The following is a 21,430-nucleotide window of genomic DNA, read 5'->3' as shown; positions in this document are numbered from 1 at the left end:
ATTTGCCAAAATGATTCATTAGCTCAAAATAACTTATTGCATTACCTTATGTGTCTTAAAACTGATTTTCTACTTTAAAAAAAAGTCTTGTGATTGCAGTAGCATAATCATAGATGGCATGCTCGGCAAAAGCATCATATTCAGCCTGGCTGTCAATGCTTTGCGGATATGCTGGGGGGGGAAAAAAACTAGATGAACGGGTGTCTCACATTCACAGCCAGCACATGCTGCAGGCAACATTCACCATGCTGCGATGTAACACAAACAGAATCCTTTTCTAAGCCTTTCTGTGCACTGAACTGCCTGACTTGAAACACTCTACCAGCCCCTTATCTAAGCAACAATCTTCTTTATGGGACCTTAGAGTGCCCAAAAGCAGATCTCCCGGTAAGAACACTGGAAGATGGTGTGTGCCACTCTGGGAGCCTCAGACCCCATACGGCTTTCTACTCAATTTGGGTTACGATAGAGAGGCAAACACAAGGAAGGCATCGTTGTGAAACACAACACATATTAAAAACTAATCTTCCTTAATATACTCCAAAGGGAGGTTAGTCTGCCAATGAAAAATACATTTTATACATTATGCTCTGTTGTACATCTATAAAACAAAAACCACTGTTCCCAATTCACTTGTGTGGTTAGACATTACAGATTCATATGTTTTTTATGGTTCCACAGCTGTGCCATATATATCAAGCATCCTATCCACTGTTTTTTTTCCCAACCATATGAATCATCCATCTATATACGCAGCGTACAAAACTTATTTAGATTATTGTCTTCCCAAACTGAGATTGTATCCTGATGTGCACTGGGTACGTTGTCAGAACAATCCCGCTTTAACCATGCAAAGCCTTGCATAATAAACACACTGTCTGCTTGTGCAAATCAAACGGTGCTAAAACAGGAAAGATGAATAATCCCACTTCCATCAGTATGTATAGTATATGTCAGGATTTGCACCCTCCTAAATACATGCAAACATGTGCATATTCAATGTCTGCTCGAAAATGCACCAAAAAACAAACACTGGCAGCACAAAAGTAAGTATGGATTGTCAATAGAGTCATCCACATAAGCTCCTAAAGGCTTTTTCATCTGCAGAACTCAGATTTTGGGGAGACAGAGTTATATACAGAGAAAACAAATAACATACTATAAATGTGCCAAGTCTGCCCCTCGTTGATCTGTAGCTATGCAAGGCTTAAATGTGCACTATGCTTCCTTTATTGAATATACTCCAAAAGTGTTATACAAAAGATGGAACTGAATCAAAAGTTCCTATCTCAAATAGCCTAGATTTAAAATAACACAAAACCAAGCAATCATGTGTGGGTGTATGTAGTGCACATTTACAAAACGTAGTCAAGATTGCCCGGGCTTACTAAATATTGCTGTTCCATGTGTAGACGTAAATCAATCCTCATCAGAGTGGTCTCATCCATTTACAGGGAATTTGAGAAAATAGTTTGCAGCACTGGTGACAGTGGTAAAGGTCACCCCAAATACAAAACATCTTGTTGTTTTGAGATGTCCTCAAGGAGAAATGCTAAGTCTCTGTGTGTGTAGGGACAAGTCCCATACTCCAGTTCAGCCAAACTTCCAATGCGTTCTCCGCTGTTCCAGGGCAGATCGGCATCGCAAATCACATGTGCAGGAGAACCAATCTGCCCTGAAACAGCTGATCAGTCCTGAAATGTCACTTCTATCCGACTTTGTGAGTGCGTTGGAATGTGAGATCGCGGTCGGAGAGAAGTGGCATTTCAGGGCAGATCGGTTCTCCTGCACATGCGATTTGCAATGCCAATCTGCACTGTAACAGCTGGGAAAGCGCTGGAATGCTTCACCTATTGGCGGTCACACATTCCACCACCGAAAAACTGGGCTGGATTACGGTAAAACATGTGACCACGTCACCGGTCACACATTCTAGCGTAGTCACAACCTTTGATAGAACACCGCCATCAGAGGGGTATGGCCAGTACCCATGTGAGGGGTCTGGGGGGCCTCTTACATGGGTATCAACTGTACCGGGGCGGCATCCCGACGACCAGACCAGACCAGCCCACCTGGGAGCCTGAAGAGTCCACCATAGAGAGTCCCAGGTGGGCTATGCAGGATCTTGGGAGGGGGGCCCAAGATAAAATCTTGCACCAGGGCCCTTTGGTTATTAGGTCCGCCACTGAAAGTAGCGTCCTGTGATCACTGCGATTTGACTATTTGATTCTGGTGAGGTTGGGAGATTTGTTTTTCCTTTGGGGTGGGATTATATGATTACACATATAAATATTTTTTATTTGAACTGATCACGAGTTATCTTTGTCCTGTGAGGATCGGATGAAGTTTTGTACTTTATATATATTTTATATGGACTTTAGTTATTTCATATTTATTATTTATGATTCACACATTATTTCACACTGTTCACTATATTTTTTGCACCATACTTATTGTATTTTATGTGTACACTTGATATACGGTGGTATACACACATAGGTGTGTTTTGGGTTGTTTTATTGTCTATTTGAAGGTTTATGGGTTACATTCAATTGGTTCACAAAAAGCGGAGATAGCGCTGTGTATTGGTTTAGCACTCTTGGCGACATTGCTTTTGGCTTTGTCGGTCTTTCGCTGCAGCTATCAGTTATTTTTTCATTTATAATTAAAAGGGGGGACATTCACAAGCGCAAACATTAACATTTTTAAAATGTAATGCTCCCTACTAATTGAAAAGCTCCAGCTCTGGCTCAGCAGGGGGCATGTCAGACCTCTGTAGAGAGACCACTGCTTCCTTCCAAAAAGTGAGGGTCCTTCTCCACAGCATGCTGCCTGTTTTATAAAGAAAATAGTCAGTAAAATGTTAAACACATTTTGTTTTCATGCACCTGGAGTGAATTTTGCTACTTTAAACTGAAGGTTCAGTATGGCTTTAAAGGTTGTATTGCATAGATTTGCTAAAATCACCACATATTATCTTTTATATTTAAATGTAAGGTTCACAAAGAATATCACATGGATTTCTGCCCCTACAAATATTTCTAACTTCTGGCTGTGGAAGTTTCCGTGAAGTGCCTACTGAGCAGTACAGAATAAAAGATGCATTTGATGTAGTGATAAAAAAAAAAAAAAACTTGAGATAAAAATTGAATTTCTTTGTACTCATCATAAAGCCCTTTTCTCCAGTAGTTCATTGGAGGGCAAGGTACTTCATTCTTCTACATTTGTACTAGGACAGTGGTTCTCAACCTGTGTAACCTCAGGACCCACATTTGTCCTTGGTCATTAAGTCGTGACCCAAGTCACACTGCAATGGAAAGCACGGCATTGCGGTACCATAAGCAATGCACGTATGGATGGAGCACCCTCACGGCCATAGCCCCATCCCACCTCAAGCTGACACTCTGCACTGGGAAGTATATTTTGAATGGCTGCTTGGCGTGAGAACTGACAGTGTTGCGTTGAGGGAGGCAGAGCAGCCTCTCACCTTGTGCAGTGGAAGGCATGTGGTGACCCGCTGAACAGAGGGTCGCGATCCACTTTTGGGTCACGATCCACCAGTTGAGAACCAAGGCTCTAGGAGGTTGGACACTATGTAAATGCAAAGGGTACATCCCCATCTAGTGGCTATACGCCTCAACATTCAATGCAGGCTCAGGAGTAACAAGCATTAAGCAACAGGAAAAACAATGAAGCCAACCTTGCCACAACTCAACTGTGGAAAAAAGGGCAACAAAGCAAAAAATAAATCCATACGTGGAAAGGGAGCTGTGACCTCCAGTGAATTACGGTTGATCTCCAGAGAAAATGGTTTTATGGCGAGCACAAAAAATCTTTTTTCCCTCAGCATTTTCTGGAGGATGCATGACTATTTTTTAACATGTCCAAAATCAATTCCCAAAACAGAAGCGTGTGCAAAACAAAAAAGGCAAACAGTGCCATGGCAACCCTCAAAAAAAGTAGTTTCAGTTAAATATTAATTTAATATTTTGATTTAAAAACCATCAAGAATTAAAATCGCACACTCATGTAAAATAGCTCATGTGGTTTTGTGAATTGAAAGTATTGTAACTTGTGTACAGCATTTTAAGGCCTCTTTGTCTTTGGCTGCCCTATTTAAATTGAGTACTATGCACACAGGTAAATATATTATCATTGACAACACTGATTTTCCGTTACAAACAAAATCATGCCGCAAATTGTTATGGGAGAGTTTAAATCAAGGTATATGTCTCCAATTTTATGCTCCAGTGGTCCCCTATCCTGCATCAACCATAACGACTGGCACATTCACAGCGCCCGTCCTATTTAAGTTTTATTTATGATGCGTTTTTCCATGTAACTAAGCACAGCTTGTTAATCAAGTGGTGAAATATTCAAGATGCAGGTAAAAATACCCCTTGGAAGAGCATAAAAGAATGTCTTAAGCATTTGCCTCATGTTGTGTGTAATAGAATTCCCTTTGGTGAATATATGAAGTTTATCCAAAGAAAGGAATGCAACTGTAATTGAAACACTTGCAGACTGAATCAGCGCGATATATACACTATTTGTTTTTAATCAATCTTCAAGTGGAATTATGTTTGAAGATAAAGGTGTATAGTCATAAAAGGTATAAGCATCAGCTGTTTGTAAGCGATTTACTGGTGTCTAGAGAGGCACCTGGTTGTTTAAGAGTAATTTAAAGCTTGCTTATTGCAACAAATAAAAGAAAATAATACTTCTTTTGGCCATCCACAAACACAATTATTTCATTTGGAGGTAATTCTTTTGATATGTGGAAAGCAGGATGCATATAAAATCAGAACATTATATGCTGTATTTATGAACACATCAGATGAGCGAATCTTTGAAAATCTGATCTAAGACTGATCAGCATGAATCAGCTCATTGATCTATAGAGGTAATACTCATCTTTCTTGGTTCGGCACTGTGGCAGTATTTGAATGGGATTTTATTTATCTCAGGGCTCCATTTATAAAGCTGTGCACCTCACCGAAGTCAAAAAGTAGTTTTACAAATTGCATTGCGCTTCATTTGCTTCAGGACTCCAAAGGCAATGCAGTGCTATTTAAAGGCATTCAAAAAAGCAAAGGGGAAAGCCCAATCACCTGACCTGTCGAAGTTATGCGACTGACCTCTCCTTCAATCAAGTTTTACAGTGTTAAGCACAGAGAACTTTGCGGGGCACCCCAAGCAGTACAATCACTGCATGCATTGTATGAATAGGGATGTAAACTGCAAGCCACGGCATGGGGTACCATTGTGGTGACCAGCGGAGAGCAAATAGTGGTATCCACTCTCCACTTTTTTGTTAAGTTTTTTTTTAAATGCAGCTAGTGTAAGTCTTTGAATTTGATGTTGATATCAACCTTATGTAACTCATGCAAAGCAGGACTGGGGCTGGGATGGGAGACCTCAGACTTAGCAGTAACCACTAATCAGGCTGTACAGTTTTCTGGCAGGGGACACCTTGACAGGGAGAGGGAGAGGAGTGACCAGAAAGATCACCTCATCGTGGTGTTGCTTGGTGTCTCCTATTAAAGATTTTTATCAGTGAAGGCTCTAAACTTGAGTTTCTAAGTCTGTATGCCTGCTGTGTCCATTATGTGGGGTTCCACTCTCTCTTCTGAATATAATTTATATTATGGATGATGCACCAGAAGTTTCTGTAACACACAGAGGCAGGCAGAAACAGTAAAAACTGCTCAGTAGACAGGACAGTGTTGAGAATTATGTCAGAGAGATCTCAATGCTGAACTATCCAAGACATAAAGGAAGCCCACCAGGCTCCACATATTACTGTAATAACATGTCTGGGTGGACTAACCCTTTAACTCAGTTCCGATCTGGCTCTACTTTGTAACTTACCAGATTCCTCAAACTCTTTGTTTTGACCAGATGCCTGTTCCTGCGTCTGCGTCAGGCTCTTCTCCAGTATATGAATGTCCTCCGCAGGGCAGTTGCATTGTGGGTAGGCAGGATCACAGTGGCACCAGCATTCGCCTCCTTGGCACTCCATCCTTCCCTGGGAGTTACAGGATATGTAGGACAATGCAGCCCTCACAAATCTCACTTGTAAGTACTGAGGAAGCAGCGCCTGCAGCCCTGGGAATGAGAAGAGAGACATATTCCCAATTAGAAGCAGAAGGCAATGAATTTTTCTGAATCCTTATATGTATACATATCAACGCAGAGGCATTCATCTCTATAGAGCCGAAGGGGCATTCATCTCAATATATACCCTGCTGATCTCAAGCTCGCAATTCTAGGAATAGCATAAGTGCATGTTCCGCAACCCAAGCTAATTAGCAGGCGCTGTAACTATTATTTATGGGCCTCACCTATTAAAACCAGGTGCACACTTTGTACCTGTTTCCGTCTGCCTGGGAGAGCTATGGAGGAGAACTTGATAGCTTGTCTCCCATTGGCTAAGACCCAGAAACTCTAGTTAATTACAGCAGCTTGAACATCAATGTCTGATCTAACAAAGGATCCCTGGGAATACAACCTTGGCTCTATTTTAAGTATAAATAATGCAGAAAAAAGTATTTTATTGGTAAACATCTTTGCATACAATAAATTGGATGTGATTGTGCATTCACATCAGGTTCACACTTGCCTGCAAGCGCCTCGCTGACAGAGGAGCTAAATTGTACTGCGCCTATTTCCAAATGCCCAGTGTCGGAGTGAGCCAGCATAAAATAAACCCAGTGACTTAGAAGAACAAAAAAAAAGAAAGTTTTGAGATGGTTGTGCTTTGACTGATTTAAGACAGAGAGGCTGTATTGTATCTGGCACTGCAAACACGAGTAGCGATGCAAGGAGTCCCAGTTCAGTAACAGTTTCATTAATTTTTCAAGAAATCTTGTATCCTGACAACACAGTTTGTTCTCCTTTTTTATTTCACAAGAGAGGTCTCTGTTTGGGATCTCAAACAGTCTTTTCTTGTTTACAAGTCACCTAAAAGCTTCTAGCAGATTACTTCCACACAAAGGGATAATGTGAAGAAGAAGGAGGGGGTCACCTGCTGCGGCAGGCAGGACAAGACTGTGTGCTGTAATGCTGTCCACACTTTAAAGCAAGCCTCTTTTTTTTATCATGCAGGGCATAGCAACGGGTTTATTTTAATTTCTTGTCAAACCAACCTGCTTTATTTTCTGTACCCAACTTTAAATGTAATCGCCCTGTGATCACTATTACCCAGGTTTTTCTAAGTGGCTATGTCTGCAACTAGATCTGCATTATTTGAAATTATTAGATCTAGTTTAGCATTGTTCCTGGTTAGGACTTCCACCATCTGGTTTATGAAATTGTCCCGCAATAAGTTTAATGCGATCGAACGCAAGCCCTATTTTTTGCATTTGCAGTGGAACGCAACGCTGGCAAAGTTTGCCAGGCGTTCGATCGCACTGCGGGCGGGGGGGCATGTAAGCGGTGCCATTGAATACAATGCACCGCCACGCCCCCTCCCGCCCCAAAACACGGGGAGAAGTTTCACAGTGATCGCGGTGCGTTCCAGCAGCTACCACTCTGGAATGCACACGCTTTCGTTGTGAACAAGGCCTGAGTTTCAATTGAAACTTAAAGTTGAACTCCAGGAAAAAAACTTTTTTTTTTTTTAAGATCACAATTGAAATAAGCTACCCCTAATGAAGAGTATGCGAATGACGTCTGGAGTGCTGCTGGATATTATAGAAAATAACAATTTCATTAATCCCAGATATTAAACACAAGGCTTTTCTTAAGGCTCTGGTACGGATAGTTCTGGCTCTCATACAGTGAAGGGATCATGTTGCTTTCTCCTTCCTCTCCCTCTGTACATTCACAAAATGCCTAATGCTATGTTCACAGAAAACAAGGCTTTCTGTGAATGGACAAAGGGAGAAGAGAGACAGGTAAACAATAGGATCTCCCCTTGACCATTCACAAAATAACCTGTATTCTCTAAACAGAATGCAAGGCCTTATTGTGAATGGATGACAGAAGAGGAAGGAAATAGTGAAAAAGAGCCAGAACTATCAGTAGCAGAGCCTTAAGAAAAGCGGTATGTGTAGCATCTGGGATGAATTAAACTTTATTTTCTATAATAACCAGCAGCCCTCCAGACTTCATTAGAGGTAACTCACTTCTATTGTGGTCTTTCCAAAATATTTTTTTTTCCTGTAGTACCACTTTTAAGCATCAACTCTCTTCCTGTCCTGTTTTTTCAAGGTTCAGTTTTTTCATCCATAAAATGTTACAGAAAAGAAAACATAGCTTGAACAATCTGAATCTTTGTAAATACACATCAGTGCTTTGCAAAATCTCTTCTAAGCCCCTTTCTGCAAGTCTGCCAAATTCTAGACTGTGTTGTATTTCTTGACTGCTGGATTCCTTCTCATTGATTATTGACTCCAGGAGGCAGAAACAATCCACGACTTCAATGTCTTCATTGTCAACTCTAAAAACGAATGTTATGCCTGTTGTAAGTTAATTTGCCTTTTTTTAGCTGTAATCCCAGTCTTTTACTTTTTTAAACTTATTTCAATTTTTATATTAAAGTACTAGTAATGAGCAAATGTTAGAAACAGCATAGTATACCCAACATACTGTACCTTTACTCTAGTTATGTAAAGCAAAATAATGTATGTGGCTATTACCTAGAGTAATGGGGTAAATTAAACCTGTAATGAAAGTACTGAAATATAGAGACTTCCTTTTTCTGAAAATGTGGCATGCAGCCAGTAAAGTCCACCTTGGAATTGTACATATAACCATAGAGTATGCAAGAGTTACAACCCTCTGTGAAGTTTACATTGCTATATATTTTTTAGTGTAGTTTCCAGAACCAGAGGTGAGGAGAAATCATCCAATGGGCACACCTGTTCCCCAAACACTGATTAAGAGATAAATATATCTCACTTTGTAGAGATTTCCAGAATGATTCTATTGGGCAAAAAGAAGGGTTCGCTTCAGAGAAGCACACCATGGCGGTCAAGCGATGAGCAGTAGCGACAAACGATAGCAGGTGGAGGTCATGGTATCCTGCTTATGCGGTGAGATGTTGTGCTGCTCCACTCCCAAGCGCCATACCTGGAATAATTCTGTATCTGAATTTAACAAATGAAACAGTGTTTTTCTTCTCACCTACCAGTCATATTCCTCTGCTTCTGATTGGCCGATTGTAAAAGTCCAAACATGATACATACCCTTTCTCGTTTTTTCCCCTGAAGAAGCCCGGACGGGCGAAACATGTTGGGATACACAAGAGCATATATACAACTTTGAAAAACAACTGTGTAATTCAGAATCGTACGGTATTGTTACCATGTGATGAATGTACCAGTATATGTCTTTTATCTTATATTTTTAAAGATGTTAAAAATGGCACACTAAATAAATGTTTTTTCTAAATTTTTATTGCTGAGGTCTGGGAATGTTTCTTTAAAGACCCCCCCCCCCTTTTCCTATGGGCATTTGCACATCCCACTGTGGAAATACTTTCTCCTTTTTCTGTTGTACTTATTTATAAATACACTTGAACTTCTGATCTGAATACTTTTTCTAGGCTAGTGAAATTGCTGAAGCCAATGGACCAGCATGACAAGCATCAAGCCTGTTAGGCAGTTTGGCAGTGGCAGCCTACATATTTGTTTCAGTACAGGTTTTCTTTCCTTTCCAATTTGCTTTTTCTGAGTTTCCTGTAGGGGGCAATGGTGTACATATGCAACACTTTGTACTAAAGGATAGAAGTATGCAAATATACTTCATAGAATTGTTGTTGACTGTGTTTAGGTAGAAGATTGAGGAAGGGACCGATAATATTCTGTTGTTGAAGGCTGTAACAGAGCGTGGCTGCAACTTCCCATCCAATCAAGCTGGGCAGGTTACATGACCACCTGTTAGTGCTGTTAGTGACCATCCTGTATCCCCACTCTGGAGCATGTTCTTCATAACTTGCTTTGTTGAATCCACCAAGCACACACATTTTTTATTTTTTTTCAATTTGTTTTATACTTACCTTTTTAAAATATCTTCAGGTGGGTTACATTTCACATAGTGTCTTCTTCCTCTTTTGCTGTTCTCCAACGCCATTGGCAGTACCCAATGATGCAGAGAGAGGTACCGACATGATGACAGCAGTCCTTTAGGTCTGGTAGGAAATTTAAGGAGGAACCCCACCCCCATAAAATAGAAAAAAAAAGTGTGGGGTCCCCCGTAAAAGAAAATTAGGCAGACCATTCTCCCCGATTCAGCTGCTGTAGGGCTATTTTGAAGGGCTCCGGCGGCCGAAGGATTAGCCGAAGCTTCGGCTTAATCCTTTGGCTCAATCCTTTGGCTCTTTAGTGAATACCCCTCTAAAACTCTTGCCCATAGCAGCCAATCAGAAGACTTTTTTTTTCATAAAGGAAAGGTGAAACTTAGTAAGTTGCAATAGACAACAATTTTATGTTTATATTATTTTCTTCAGCTTTAGCACATCAATCCCTTTGTGCAACTCCCTACATGAGTCCCGGGTTACATGAAGAGAAAAACACATTTATTGTTGGAAAAAGGTAACATTATTGGAAGGTATAGCTGTACAGGATCCTAGCTATGGGCCTCTAAATGGCAGGACAAGGAGTGTTACTGTTATGCCTCAGTGCTCAATGCGGATTGCGTGACTAGATACAACAACTGGACCTCTATTGTCCAGTGTCACTGAATACGCCATTGTCTGCATCTAGGTTTTATTAGGGAACACCTGATGTGACTCCTTGTCTGCTTTCATAAATGCATACTTTCAAAGCATTCATCTTGCTCTAGCATTTACAGAATCTCATTAGGAGACAGAATGCTGCATTACAGAGTTCCGACTTGAATTAAAAACCTCACTGCTGTATTTTCTGTTCTGACATGAATCACAATCAATATGTATGACTGTGACACCTGGCAGCAACCCCAACCTTGAATTCTTCATTAATCCTACTATAGGGGGTAGAATGTGCACTGTTAGGCCAAACGCTGAATTAGAGAGGGATAATGGAAGAGGGGTTTCGGTCAATGGTCTGTGTTGAAGCCTAAAGGGCTTGTTCAGAGTTTAAAAATATATTCAAATTCCCTTGCTCACTGCTTTCCCATGTGAGGGGGCTACTTGAAGAGTCTGTTAAAACACCTGATGCCACAACAACAATGTCTGCATTACATTGAAGGCACATTTTTTTCTATTTGACATGTGTTTGTACTGGTTGCTTAGATCTAAATAAATATTTGTCCCAATACAACCAGGGCCATATCTGTATGATATTCTCCACTGTCTTGATTGTTTTAATAATTACTGCTGCTAGGATGTGTTATTGAAGGCACAGTGGGGTCTACTTTATAAGATAAAAGCAATGTCTTAGATGTATTAATAAACAAGCCATGGTGTGGCTCTAGGTTGTTTCACCCTTATCCGCCATGGTCAGGTGCTCGCAAAGCTTGTCACTGGTAATACTGTTGCGGAAAAAGTAGATAATGGCACCACGACATATTCAAAAAGTGGCTTATTTACTAATCCATGAAATCAATTCCACAGGAGATGGACACGTTGAAGGGAATCTATCAAAACTGGAGCAGACAAAATCTGGAGCAGCTGTACATGACAACCAATCAGCTTCTCTCTTTCATTTTCAAATCTTCGCTTAACAGACTGAAGAGAGAAGCTGAATGGTTGCCATGCACAGCTGCTCCGGTTTTTGTCTGCTCCAATTTTCATAAATTCCCCTCAGAGAATTTGGGAGTAAAGAACATGTGCGCAAACTACTACTTTGGGGGTGCTACTTTAGGGAAGTCAGACATAGAAAAATACCTGGGGGGTGTTCATAGATCACAGATTTGGCAATAGTAAGCAATGCCAAGCAACAGCCAGGTAAGCTAACGAGATACTGTTGTCTATCAAGAGAGGAATTGAAACAAGGGATCAAAGAGTAATACTTCTACTTTATAACTCATTGGTTCTGCCCCATCTTGAGTATGCGGTACAGTTCTGGTTGCCGACACTCAGGAGGGACGTCCTGGAACTGGAGAGAGTTCAGAGAAGGGCTACAAAATTAATTTAAAGGCTGAGTTATGAAGACTGCTTTCAAAATGTAAACTTATTCACCTTAGAAAAAAGGCGATTGAGAGGGGACCATATTGCAGTCTTCAAAATCATCAATGGGGACCCCAATATTAAGAACAAGCTGTTTAATCCCAAAACTGTATTGAAATCCCGGGGACACAACAAGAGGTTAGAAGAGAGGGGGTTCAATCTTAGAATTTGCAGGGAATATTTCACTGTGAGAGTGGTGAAAGTTTGGAACTCACTATCACAGGGGGTGGTATATGCAGATAACATTGATAAATTCAAGAAACTTCTGGATGAGTTTCTTCTTTCGCAGAATCTACAGGGATATGGGAAGTGTTAGAGTAAGATAAATACACACACACACACACACACACACACACTTGCATACATAGGCTGAACTGGATGGACCTTGGTCATTATATTTCAGCCTTATATACTATGTTACTATGTCACTTTTATCATGTTTCATGCACACAGGCACTTTTCATTGTATGTCTTCTTAACTGTACACTCCAACATAAACATACATTATTATGTTTCCAGGACCATAAAGAGAATTCTGACTCCTCTCAGCATCCCCCTATAGTGCACCTGCTGCATTTAGGCACAGATGTCAAGAGGTGGGCAGAAGAGGGAAACAAAATGAGAAAAAAGTTACCATAATTTGCTTATCACCCGTTCCCTGTTACCCTAGGCACTGGGGTTCAAGTTTCATTATGGCAAATACAGCCACAAATACAACTTTTCAGCCTCAGCATCAGAGTAGCTAACACGAGAAACATTTGTTAGGCACCCCTTTTTAGTTCCCAAATGTATGGAGTGCAGTGTTAGTGCCCGTCAATTTCAGTTTTAGGTGAAATTCACTTTGATTTAAAGTGCTGCAGGGTTCAGGGGTGGATTTACCTTTCACATTCCTTAAAGTATTTGTCAGTTTTTGGTGATTGTGATTGGCTGCTGGTTAGCTAAGATCGTGGCATTGACGGGGCAAGGAGAACTTTAGACCTTGATCCTTTCTCACCGCTACATATGGATTATTGTTTGTTAGTCTTTACACAAAGCAATAATTAACCACCCGATATTTCATATCCATATGACCCTTAGGAGAAACCAGCAGAGGATGGATGTCAGCACCGATACAAGCTAAAAAGAAAGTGTTTTTGTCTTTCTAAGGCCTGTAGGTTAAAAACGTCCTACCAGAGTGCCCAAGAGGTTAAAGAACAAAAAACTTGATCAACTATAGAGCCCACCGAAAACTGAGTAACCCATTTTAGGTAACATCACCTTTAGGGTGCATTCATAGTTATGTGTAGCGGTAATCATGCATACATTCTTTTTAAATGCCGTGCATTGTGGTGAGCTGCATTAAAATAATTTGTCCATAATTAATAGGCTACCTTAACACAAATTAATGTGTGTGCATTAATGCATCACAATGGCTCAGAGGAATATTAATGGACTGTTAAAGCTGAACTCCGGGCAGAAAAAAACAACCTAATAATGTAGCTACACATTCATTAAAAAAATAATTCATTATTTTGTAAACTCAATTAGTGTAAGTTCCTCAATTTGACTTGATATTGGCTTATTAGAAACTTAGTACTGCAGCCCTCGGACTGAAGGAGAAGGGGCAGCACTAGCAGCCAATCAGGTGTATTGAATCCAGATGTGTTGATAACACACATGCTGACAGTAGAAAAGAAGAAATGAATGAGCTCATCAGTCCGCTTTCGCTCTTTTAATGGCCAATCATATGTTGGGGGCAGGGAGGTGACCAGGCTGCATTGTATAACTTCAGTAGAGGAAAGTAAGGTCACCAACCTGGCTCTGCTGTGTGGCAGAGCTGTGTACATCTCAGATTGAATGGACAGAAATACCAATCCTTTGGCAGGAAAAAACAGCTTGTGCATTTAGCTGTTTGCCTAGAATTCAGCTTTAAGCTGGAGCATGGAGAATCGGAGAACCTTGAAGGAAGAAAAGAAAATATTATCCTTACCAAGAAGCTGCACTTTACTCTCAGGACCCATCACCAATACCGAGCTGACAGAATCCAGGTTGTCGTAGTTACTGCAGCCAAGGGGGCCAGTCCTCGTTTCGGTTACCTGTATATAAACGGATTCAGTGTTAAGAGCTGAAAATTATCAAATTCAATTATTTTCTGCTGTTACGGACATCAGTTACTCGCCTTCAGTTCAAATCCCTAACTACTTCACTTGTCTTATGCCAGTCGCTGACATTGCCTTGACCTGAACACAAATTATGTATGCTTTTCCCAATAGATAAATCCGAGCTGTGCAAAGTAAATGACTAATTTCCTATTCATTTGCAGACTGTTGAGCAATGATGCCTCTTAATGGGCCAGCCAGATACATTTTTCCACATATTAAGATCGGCAAACTTTCCTTTTGCATTTACACAAGTCATTCTGCTGTGTTCTGCATTCTGATCATAATAATTACAAAAGTCGCAAATAACAGTACACAACAACACACACTGATACAAAAGGTGAAAGGAGACCTGCTTTTAGGAGGTCACGGGGAAGAAGAAGCATATGAATTTTTATGCCGCTTTTCAAAATGTTGACAAAACCTTCACAGTGCTGAATGCTGTTATAACTGCATGACCTCTCTTCAAACACAATTCCAACATCATAACCACGAGAATTCATTTTTTCTACTAACCTAAAGCTGATTTCTTGGCCCACAAACAAAAGCCAAAGAAATTGCTGTTATGAATTTAATATATGGACAAGGCTGGTGGCCAGAGCACTAATGTACAGCACACATAGCTGATATTTGGAGTTTAGTGATGAACACTGATTTATGAAATATCCCATTTGGTGGCTGATTGGATGTACTTTATTAAACACCTTAGGACTGACTGAAGCAATTTTTCACACACATAATAAAATCTGAATTTAAGGATAGAAAATTACTTTTTAGGAAAAAATACAATAAATTAATTTTAGTGCATACACAATATAATACTCAATGGACATGTGCAAGGCAAAAAAAATCATTTCGGACATAACAAATGGAAATGAAAAACATTTTAATTTGTTTCGTCAAAGGAAATTAATTTTAATGTTGTTTCGGATTCGGAGGCAACCAGCCTCCGAAACCGCACAAAGAAACTACAGAACGAGCGCCGGCTGTATGCAAATTGTGCATGAGCAATGGTGAAAAACGATGGTACTCATAATTGTCAATAGACGATGCTCTCTAAGTCTTCTCTCACAATGTTATTATACCCATTATACTAAGTATTACCTTCCTCAATGTGATATTGTAGCATTGCAAGCTACACACTTATAATTCCATTTGCCGCTTCTATCACCCCCAGTTCAAGTTTTATTTGTTTAAATACCTTGTTGCTGTTTTGTTCTCCATTACTCTATAGTTCTTCTCTTTGTTATCTACCGTTGTTAAAACTTTGTTGATTTTTTTCTATTGCTTTATTTTTGCCCTTTTTGAATAAGTAAATATATTATAATAAAGACAAATACAGCCAAAAAATATTTGCTGCTCATCCATTTAGATTTAACACTGAATTAAAGCCCTAGAATTAATGCTCTCACTCCGACGTTCACAGTGATACCTAACATATGTGGCGCAATTGCTGTTTACATGCATGTGCATACCTTAGGTGCATGTTTGCATTCGCATGCAGATAGCAGGGGTGGCAGGGTTGCTTGTATTTTTTTACAATTTTTATTTTATTCTTTTTTTAACACTTTACAAAAAAAAACAACTTCACTTAGTGTTATTGCTATCACAAGGGGGATAACAAGCATCTATGTGATAGCATTGGGAGGTGCCAGGTAATCTTTATGGAGACAGCAGGGGTCTATAAGACCAATAATGTCTCCCCTGCCCTCCAATGCAGATGATCAAACACAGGATTGTGCTTGATTGTCTGTTTACCAGGCATTTCAGCCTGGCTTCTTACAGCCCTGAAGCAGGATGCGCTGAGAGCATAGCAGTTCCTGCTTCAAAGGTCACAGAGTAGATTGGGGAATGGATATTCCTGAGTCTGCTACCACCATCCATCCTGACAGCATTTGCTCTGGTCCCAGGCCCCCTAGTGGAGCAGAAGAGCATGAAAACCGCAGCAGGGGGATGCACCTTCAAAGGCAGGTACAAGTGATCGGGCAGCTCTGCTGATAAACATGATACCAAGAGCACAACTGAAGAAGCTGGTGGTCTTGAAATGGTAACGTTTTTTGCCTTGAAGCACTTGGTCCTCAGTTTGTCCCAACCACGACACTATCAGCATGGAGTGTGCATGTTCTCCTTGTGCTTGCCTTAATTTCCTAAAACACTCCACAGACATGTTAGTAGGATAATTAGATCCTGTAGAAATTGGCCCTAATATGTGTGTGTGTGTGTGTGTGTGTGTGTGTGTGTGTGTGTGTGTATGCATGTGAGATAGGGATCTTGAGGACCGTGGTTAATGTGAATAAATTGTATGTAAAGTGCTGCATACATTGACAACACTATATAACAAACCTCTAATAAAGGAATGGGAAATTAATGGGTTTTATACTAGTAAACAAAGCGTGCATTTCCAGGGACCAAACATTATAAATAGGTAGCATCCATGGAATTTTGAACAGCTGTCCATTATGCATGAGTCTGGCTGCAACCTGTTAAATGCCCAAGCCAGGAGGGGAAAGGCAGGATATGTACACAGGCAAGGCTATGTGGTAAATGAAGAAGACAATTATAGATGTGGATAGTTTAGTAACTCACAGAGAGCCGATGAGGTCAAATTGATACAACATGAACTCTCACAGGCTTGTTGAACAGTGCTAACAAATTAGGTTACACATAAGGTAAAGACTACATACAATAAAATATACATATAAATAACTATCCCAGGGAAAAGCAAAGTGGACATAGAAGCTGATTCACAGCAACTGCAGCCAATGTGCATAGATTGATCTGTGTCCCCCATAAACAATCTGTTGCATTATTCAAATGAAGCTAGGTGTGAGGTTCCCTTGAGTAAACCCCACAGCCTGTGCCCATATCACAGCGAGTGAACACCTTGCACTCTTGCACACCTTGCACTCTTACAAGTCAAGTAGCAGGTCCAAGTCCCATTCCAGCTAGAAAACTGACCAACAGTGCTGGAGTACTGCTGCAGATCCCAGAAAAGCAATGCTATATAATCTAGACCCCTACTACTGACGGTTGTAGCCACGGCAATCATCCCCTTCCAGTGGCACGCAGGGCATGTGCCATACATGCCATATCCTACATATGCCACTAGTTCTGTGAACTATAGAAAACCTACTCCCACCTACTCCTTATAGAGATGAGCTGAGCGGGTTCTGTCATTTAAACATACTTCCTGTCCTAGGGTGACAACACTGCTCCTCCATAAATTCCATAAATACAATACAACAAGTGAGTGCTGTCATGCTAGGACAGAAATTATCTTATTGGCAGGATTACCAGGTAAAAATAATGGGGAGAAGCCTGAAAACACAAAAATGCAGCCACCACATTGAAGCGGCGTTAGCTGCCAGATCTTACATTTGTGTTCTTGGGTTTAGATACACTTATTTACAGCTATTTTGATGTAGGGCTGACCTGGCCTATGATATCTATGATGTCCAACACCCTTTCAATATAAAACATTTCTCTCCAACAGCTAATGCAGTACATAACCTATAGTAGAGGCAATAATGTTTAGGGTACAGTAGGGAATGGTTGGAATATTCATCAACTTTTTATACATGTATGTAACCCTATCTTGGGAGTTTCCCCTCCTTGTGACCACCAGGGCATTTCTGCAACTTCCTGTATCTCTTTATGGCACACAATCTATATATGTTCCTTTGGAGAACTCACTAGAAACTGATAATGTTTCTAATTTCCTAGTTGCATAATTAAATAAATTATTAAAAGAAATACAAAATAAATTGCACAAAATTATTTAACTAAAAAAGAGTGATACCACACTGCTCAGAGGAACTGAACATACAAAAAATGGTTGCAACAATTTTTTAAAATGATTCAAATTATGAGTTCTTTTAGTAATAAATACATAAAGGAGCAGTCTAACTGATTGAACATACCGTGAAAATACATACATGTTATTTGTTCTACCTGATATAATAATTCTAATTCAATTCAGCCGGTTTTGTGATTCACATACCTCTGGCATATTGTCTTGTGGATAACCCTGCTTTATGTAGCTTCCACTTCTTCAGTTTTTGTCTGCTCATTGGACAATAACTCATCATCATCAACTCTGTTCAACAAGCAGGCTTGAAAAACAGGCAGTTGTTAGGGTAAACTTGAAGATAGGAAAGTAAATTCCCCGGCTGCAAGCAGAGTTAAGGTGCCCATACACCTGGCGATTATCATACGATAATCGCGGGTGATCCCGCGATCGTACGATAATCGGCAGGTGTATGGGCAGCATGCGCCTGCTTCTACTGTAAGGTCCCACGACTTTCGTCTTCCGAGCACGCTGGAAAACCTGCCAAAAATCGTACGTTTTTCGGCGGGTTGGTGGCGTGCTCGGAAGACGAATGCCGCACAGGCCGCTGTGCGCATGCGCACACTGCTTGCTGAGCACTGCAATCATCAGAAGCCTTCCCCTCAGCGGGGAGGGCTTGTGATGATTGCAAGTACGATCTGCCTGTCCAGGATGGGCAGATCGTACAAAATTTTAATCACCTTACAACCATCGCACAACGAAAGTCGTGCGATGGTTGTAAGGTGTATGGACAGCTTTAGAGAGTTGGACTGGACAGAATTAGAATTTCTTCAGGTAAAACATTTACATCCATGTATGTTAACAGTGAATTCTAGAGCTGTTTGTCTGCTCATTGGACAATAACTCATCATCATCAACTCTGTTCAACAAGCAGGCTTGAAAAACAGGCAGTTGTTAGGGTAAACTTGAAGATAGGAAAGTAAATTCCCCGGCTGCAAGCAGAGTTAAGGTGCTCTAAGAATTCAGTATCATTGATTTTATAGAGTAATGACACACACTATTAATTCAATTCATAATTGAAGAATGCACTGGAACAGAAAAAAAACACAATTTCAATTAAATGATATTGTGACAATATAGTAAAAAGCATGATAAGTAATTCTATACGTTCACAAATATTGCATGCAAAATTCCCATTTTTAAAGTGACACTAAACCCATGGGAGTGAGCTAGGAGCGTTGGCTACGTGGCTACTTTACAACACACAGGGACCATGGAGAACACAAGTAGCCACCCTCCAGAAGGAAGGACAGTGTCAGCACCAATTCAGAGATGATTTGAGGATCTACAGCCGAGTGATACACAAAAAAGTTACATTTTTGTTAATAGTTAGGGTACTCGTATACATCTTTAAGATTTAACTCCTGAGTTTGAATTTACTTTCAGACAAAAGGGGTGGTATAAGCTTCTTTCAACTAGCCTGGACCTGTTCTTGTGCAAAAAAAAGTCCCTTCACTAGTCTCATAATTTTTCACTTTCTTGGAAAGTAAAAGCAGACAGTCAAAAAAATAAAAAATTTAAAGTGATCGTTTCTAAACAACAATACAATACACCCACAAGAAAAGCATTACAAATACAAAGAACACTAACTAAAATACTAAACTTTCCTAAACACACCTTCTATATAAAGCTAACAGGAGAGTAGCAAGGTTTCTTTTTTTTCTTCAAGCAAATTTGCCCAAAGAATATTGTGAATAGCCCGTACAGCAGGCTCTCGGTTCGAATTAACCGATGGACTCCCGTAACCGAAGCTAGCCGAAGGATCGGCCGAAGCTACGGCTAGATCCTTCGGCAGCTTCGTGAATAGACCCCTTAGTAAGCGAAATACAGAGTTTTGGCTTCAGTGAAATTTTGCAAACAGCTAAATCAGTTTTGCCAAAATAACTCTTCACAACCCTAGTAAAAGAAGGAAATCAGAAGCGTCACAGGCACATTTGTCATCTACACAGCCTTTACGTAGTTCTCCGGAGGCAGTTGCAAAGGGCAATTGCCGGCATAGGCAAATTACGATATTAAGCTCAAACCCTTTGTGAACAAGGAAGTAAGTAGGACTAAGTGCAGTGGATCTTCTGATGAATGACTTCTAAAATCAGTGGTATGACACATACAAACTTTGTATATTTTAATCCAATTGGTGTCTGTGTTTTAACATTCACCGTATGTTACAGCAAGCTGAATTACCCTTCAACTCTTGGAAAAAAAAATAGGCACATTATTTGTGTGACAATAATATTTCTACATTGTTGCTGCTGTTTACTATTAAAAAGCCACGACAATAAATTAAGAACTAGCTAAGCCAAACGCCTTACCAGCATCCTTAAATGCACTAAGAAACAAGTGTATAGTTAGAGTTGGCACTCACTAACAACATGAATAATTTATGGATAATAATAAATACACAATGGAGAAATATAGTTACAGCCTAAGCCAACATTAATAACTCTTAAGACAAAAGTTGGAGAGCACATAATCAAAGTACTGCTGCAGCTAGGAGCAGAAGTGATAATGGCTAAAGCGTAAGCTATTAGTCTCACATTAAGCTTGGAGCTATAGTAAACCTGGTCATAAAACAATGAAGTGTGATATGACTAAGACATAAGCAACACTAAATTAGAGAAGAACTACGGGCAGGATAGCAATTGTCAGGAAACTTTCATAAGGTTATCTCGTTTATACATTGTGATTCTTTTTCTATGAGAAATAAAAGAACTTTAACTGCCATCCAAAAACAAAAAACCTGACATAACTTAATAACTTTTTGCTCCACCTACATTATGCAATTCTGTGTGTTCTCTGGAGTTTCATCTGAAAGTATAACTCCTCTGAATTGAATCCTTTTTTTTCTAGAGAAAATCTTTTAACATGAGATAAAATAATGAATGAAGTGGAAATCTTCAAATGAGGACCAGAAAAAACATGTAAAAATTCAGTTTGAAAGGTAAAAACTAAAAAACAGACCAAAAGAATCATAAAAACATAAAAAGAAAGAAAAAAAGCTTTCTTTCTATGGCCCCTGTTCACACCTGAGCGTTTTGTTGCAAGCAAAAAAAATTCTGTTGCTTGGCAAAAGTACATAGGCTACTTTTTGGCAAATTACAGTGCTTTTAGTCCCATAGACTTCAAAGGGAAATGCCAGAAATGCAAGTATTTTTGCGCATTTTGTGGCACAAAGTTTTCCATTGAAGCCTTTGCTTGAGACACAATGCTCATGTGTGAACAGGAGCTATAGAAATGAACGGGACACCTTGTCTTGAGCGTTTTGTCACGCTCATGACAAGAGAACAGGATTCCGTATCTTGAGTGTTTTTCCGCGTTTAGCTTTGGGCGACAAAAACGCTTAGGTTTGAACGG

At 40.0% G+C, this 21,430-nt stretch overlaps 1 protein-coding gene across 1 annotated transcript in view; it reads right to left on the bottom strand.

The window, feature by feature from the left end:
- The window catches only part of BRINP2 (BMP/retinoic acid inducible neural specific 2), a 262,091-nt gene that overhangs the window by 34,624 nt on the left and 206,037 nt on the right, over positions 1 to 21,430 (bottom strand). The window contains exons 5-6 of the mRNA XM_018575321.1: positions 14,064 to 14,169; positions 5,872 to 6,108 (exon numbers count right to left, since the gene is read on the bottom strand). Coding sequence (XP_018430823.1) covers positions 5,872 to 6,108; positions 14,064 to 14,169 — 343 coding nt within the window. The remainder of the gene's footprint in view (positions 1 to 5,871; positions 6,109 to 14,063; positions 14,170 to 21,430) is intronic.

The sequence above is a fragment of the Nanorana parkeri genome, unplaced genomic scaffold, assembly GCF_000935625.1.
Source record: "Nanorana parkeri isolate BGI_ZX_2015 unplaced genomic scaffold, ASM93562v1 scaffold52, whole genome shotgun sequence".
NCBI lineage: Eukaryota > Metazoa > Chordata > Amphibia > Anura > Dicroglossidae > Nanorana > Nanorana parkeri.
Note: the sequence above shows the minus strand (reverse complement) of the source record. Positions and strands in the feature narration are given on the sequence as shown.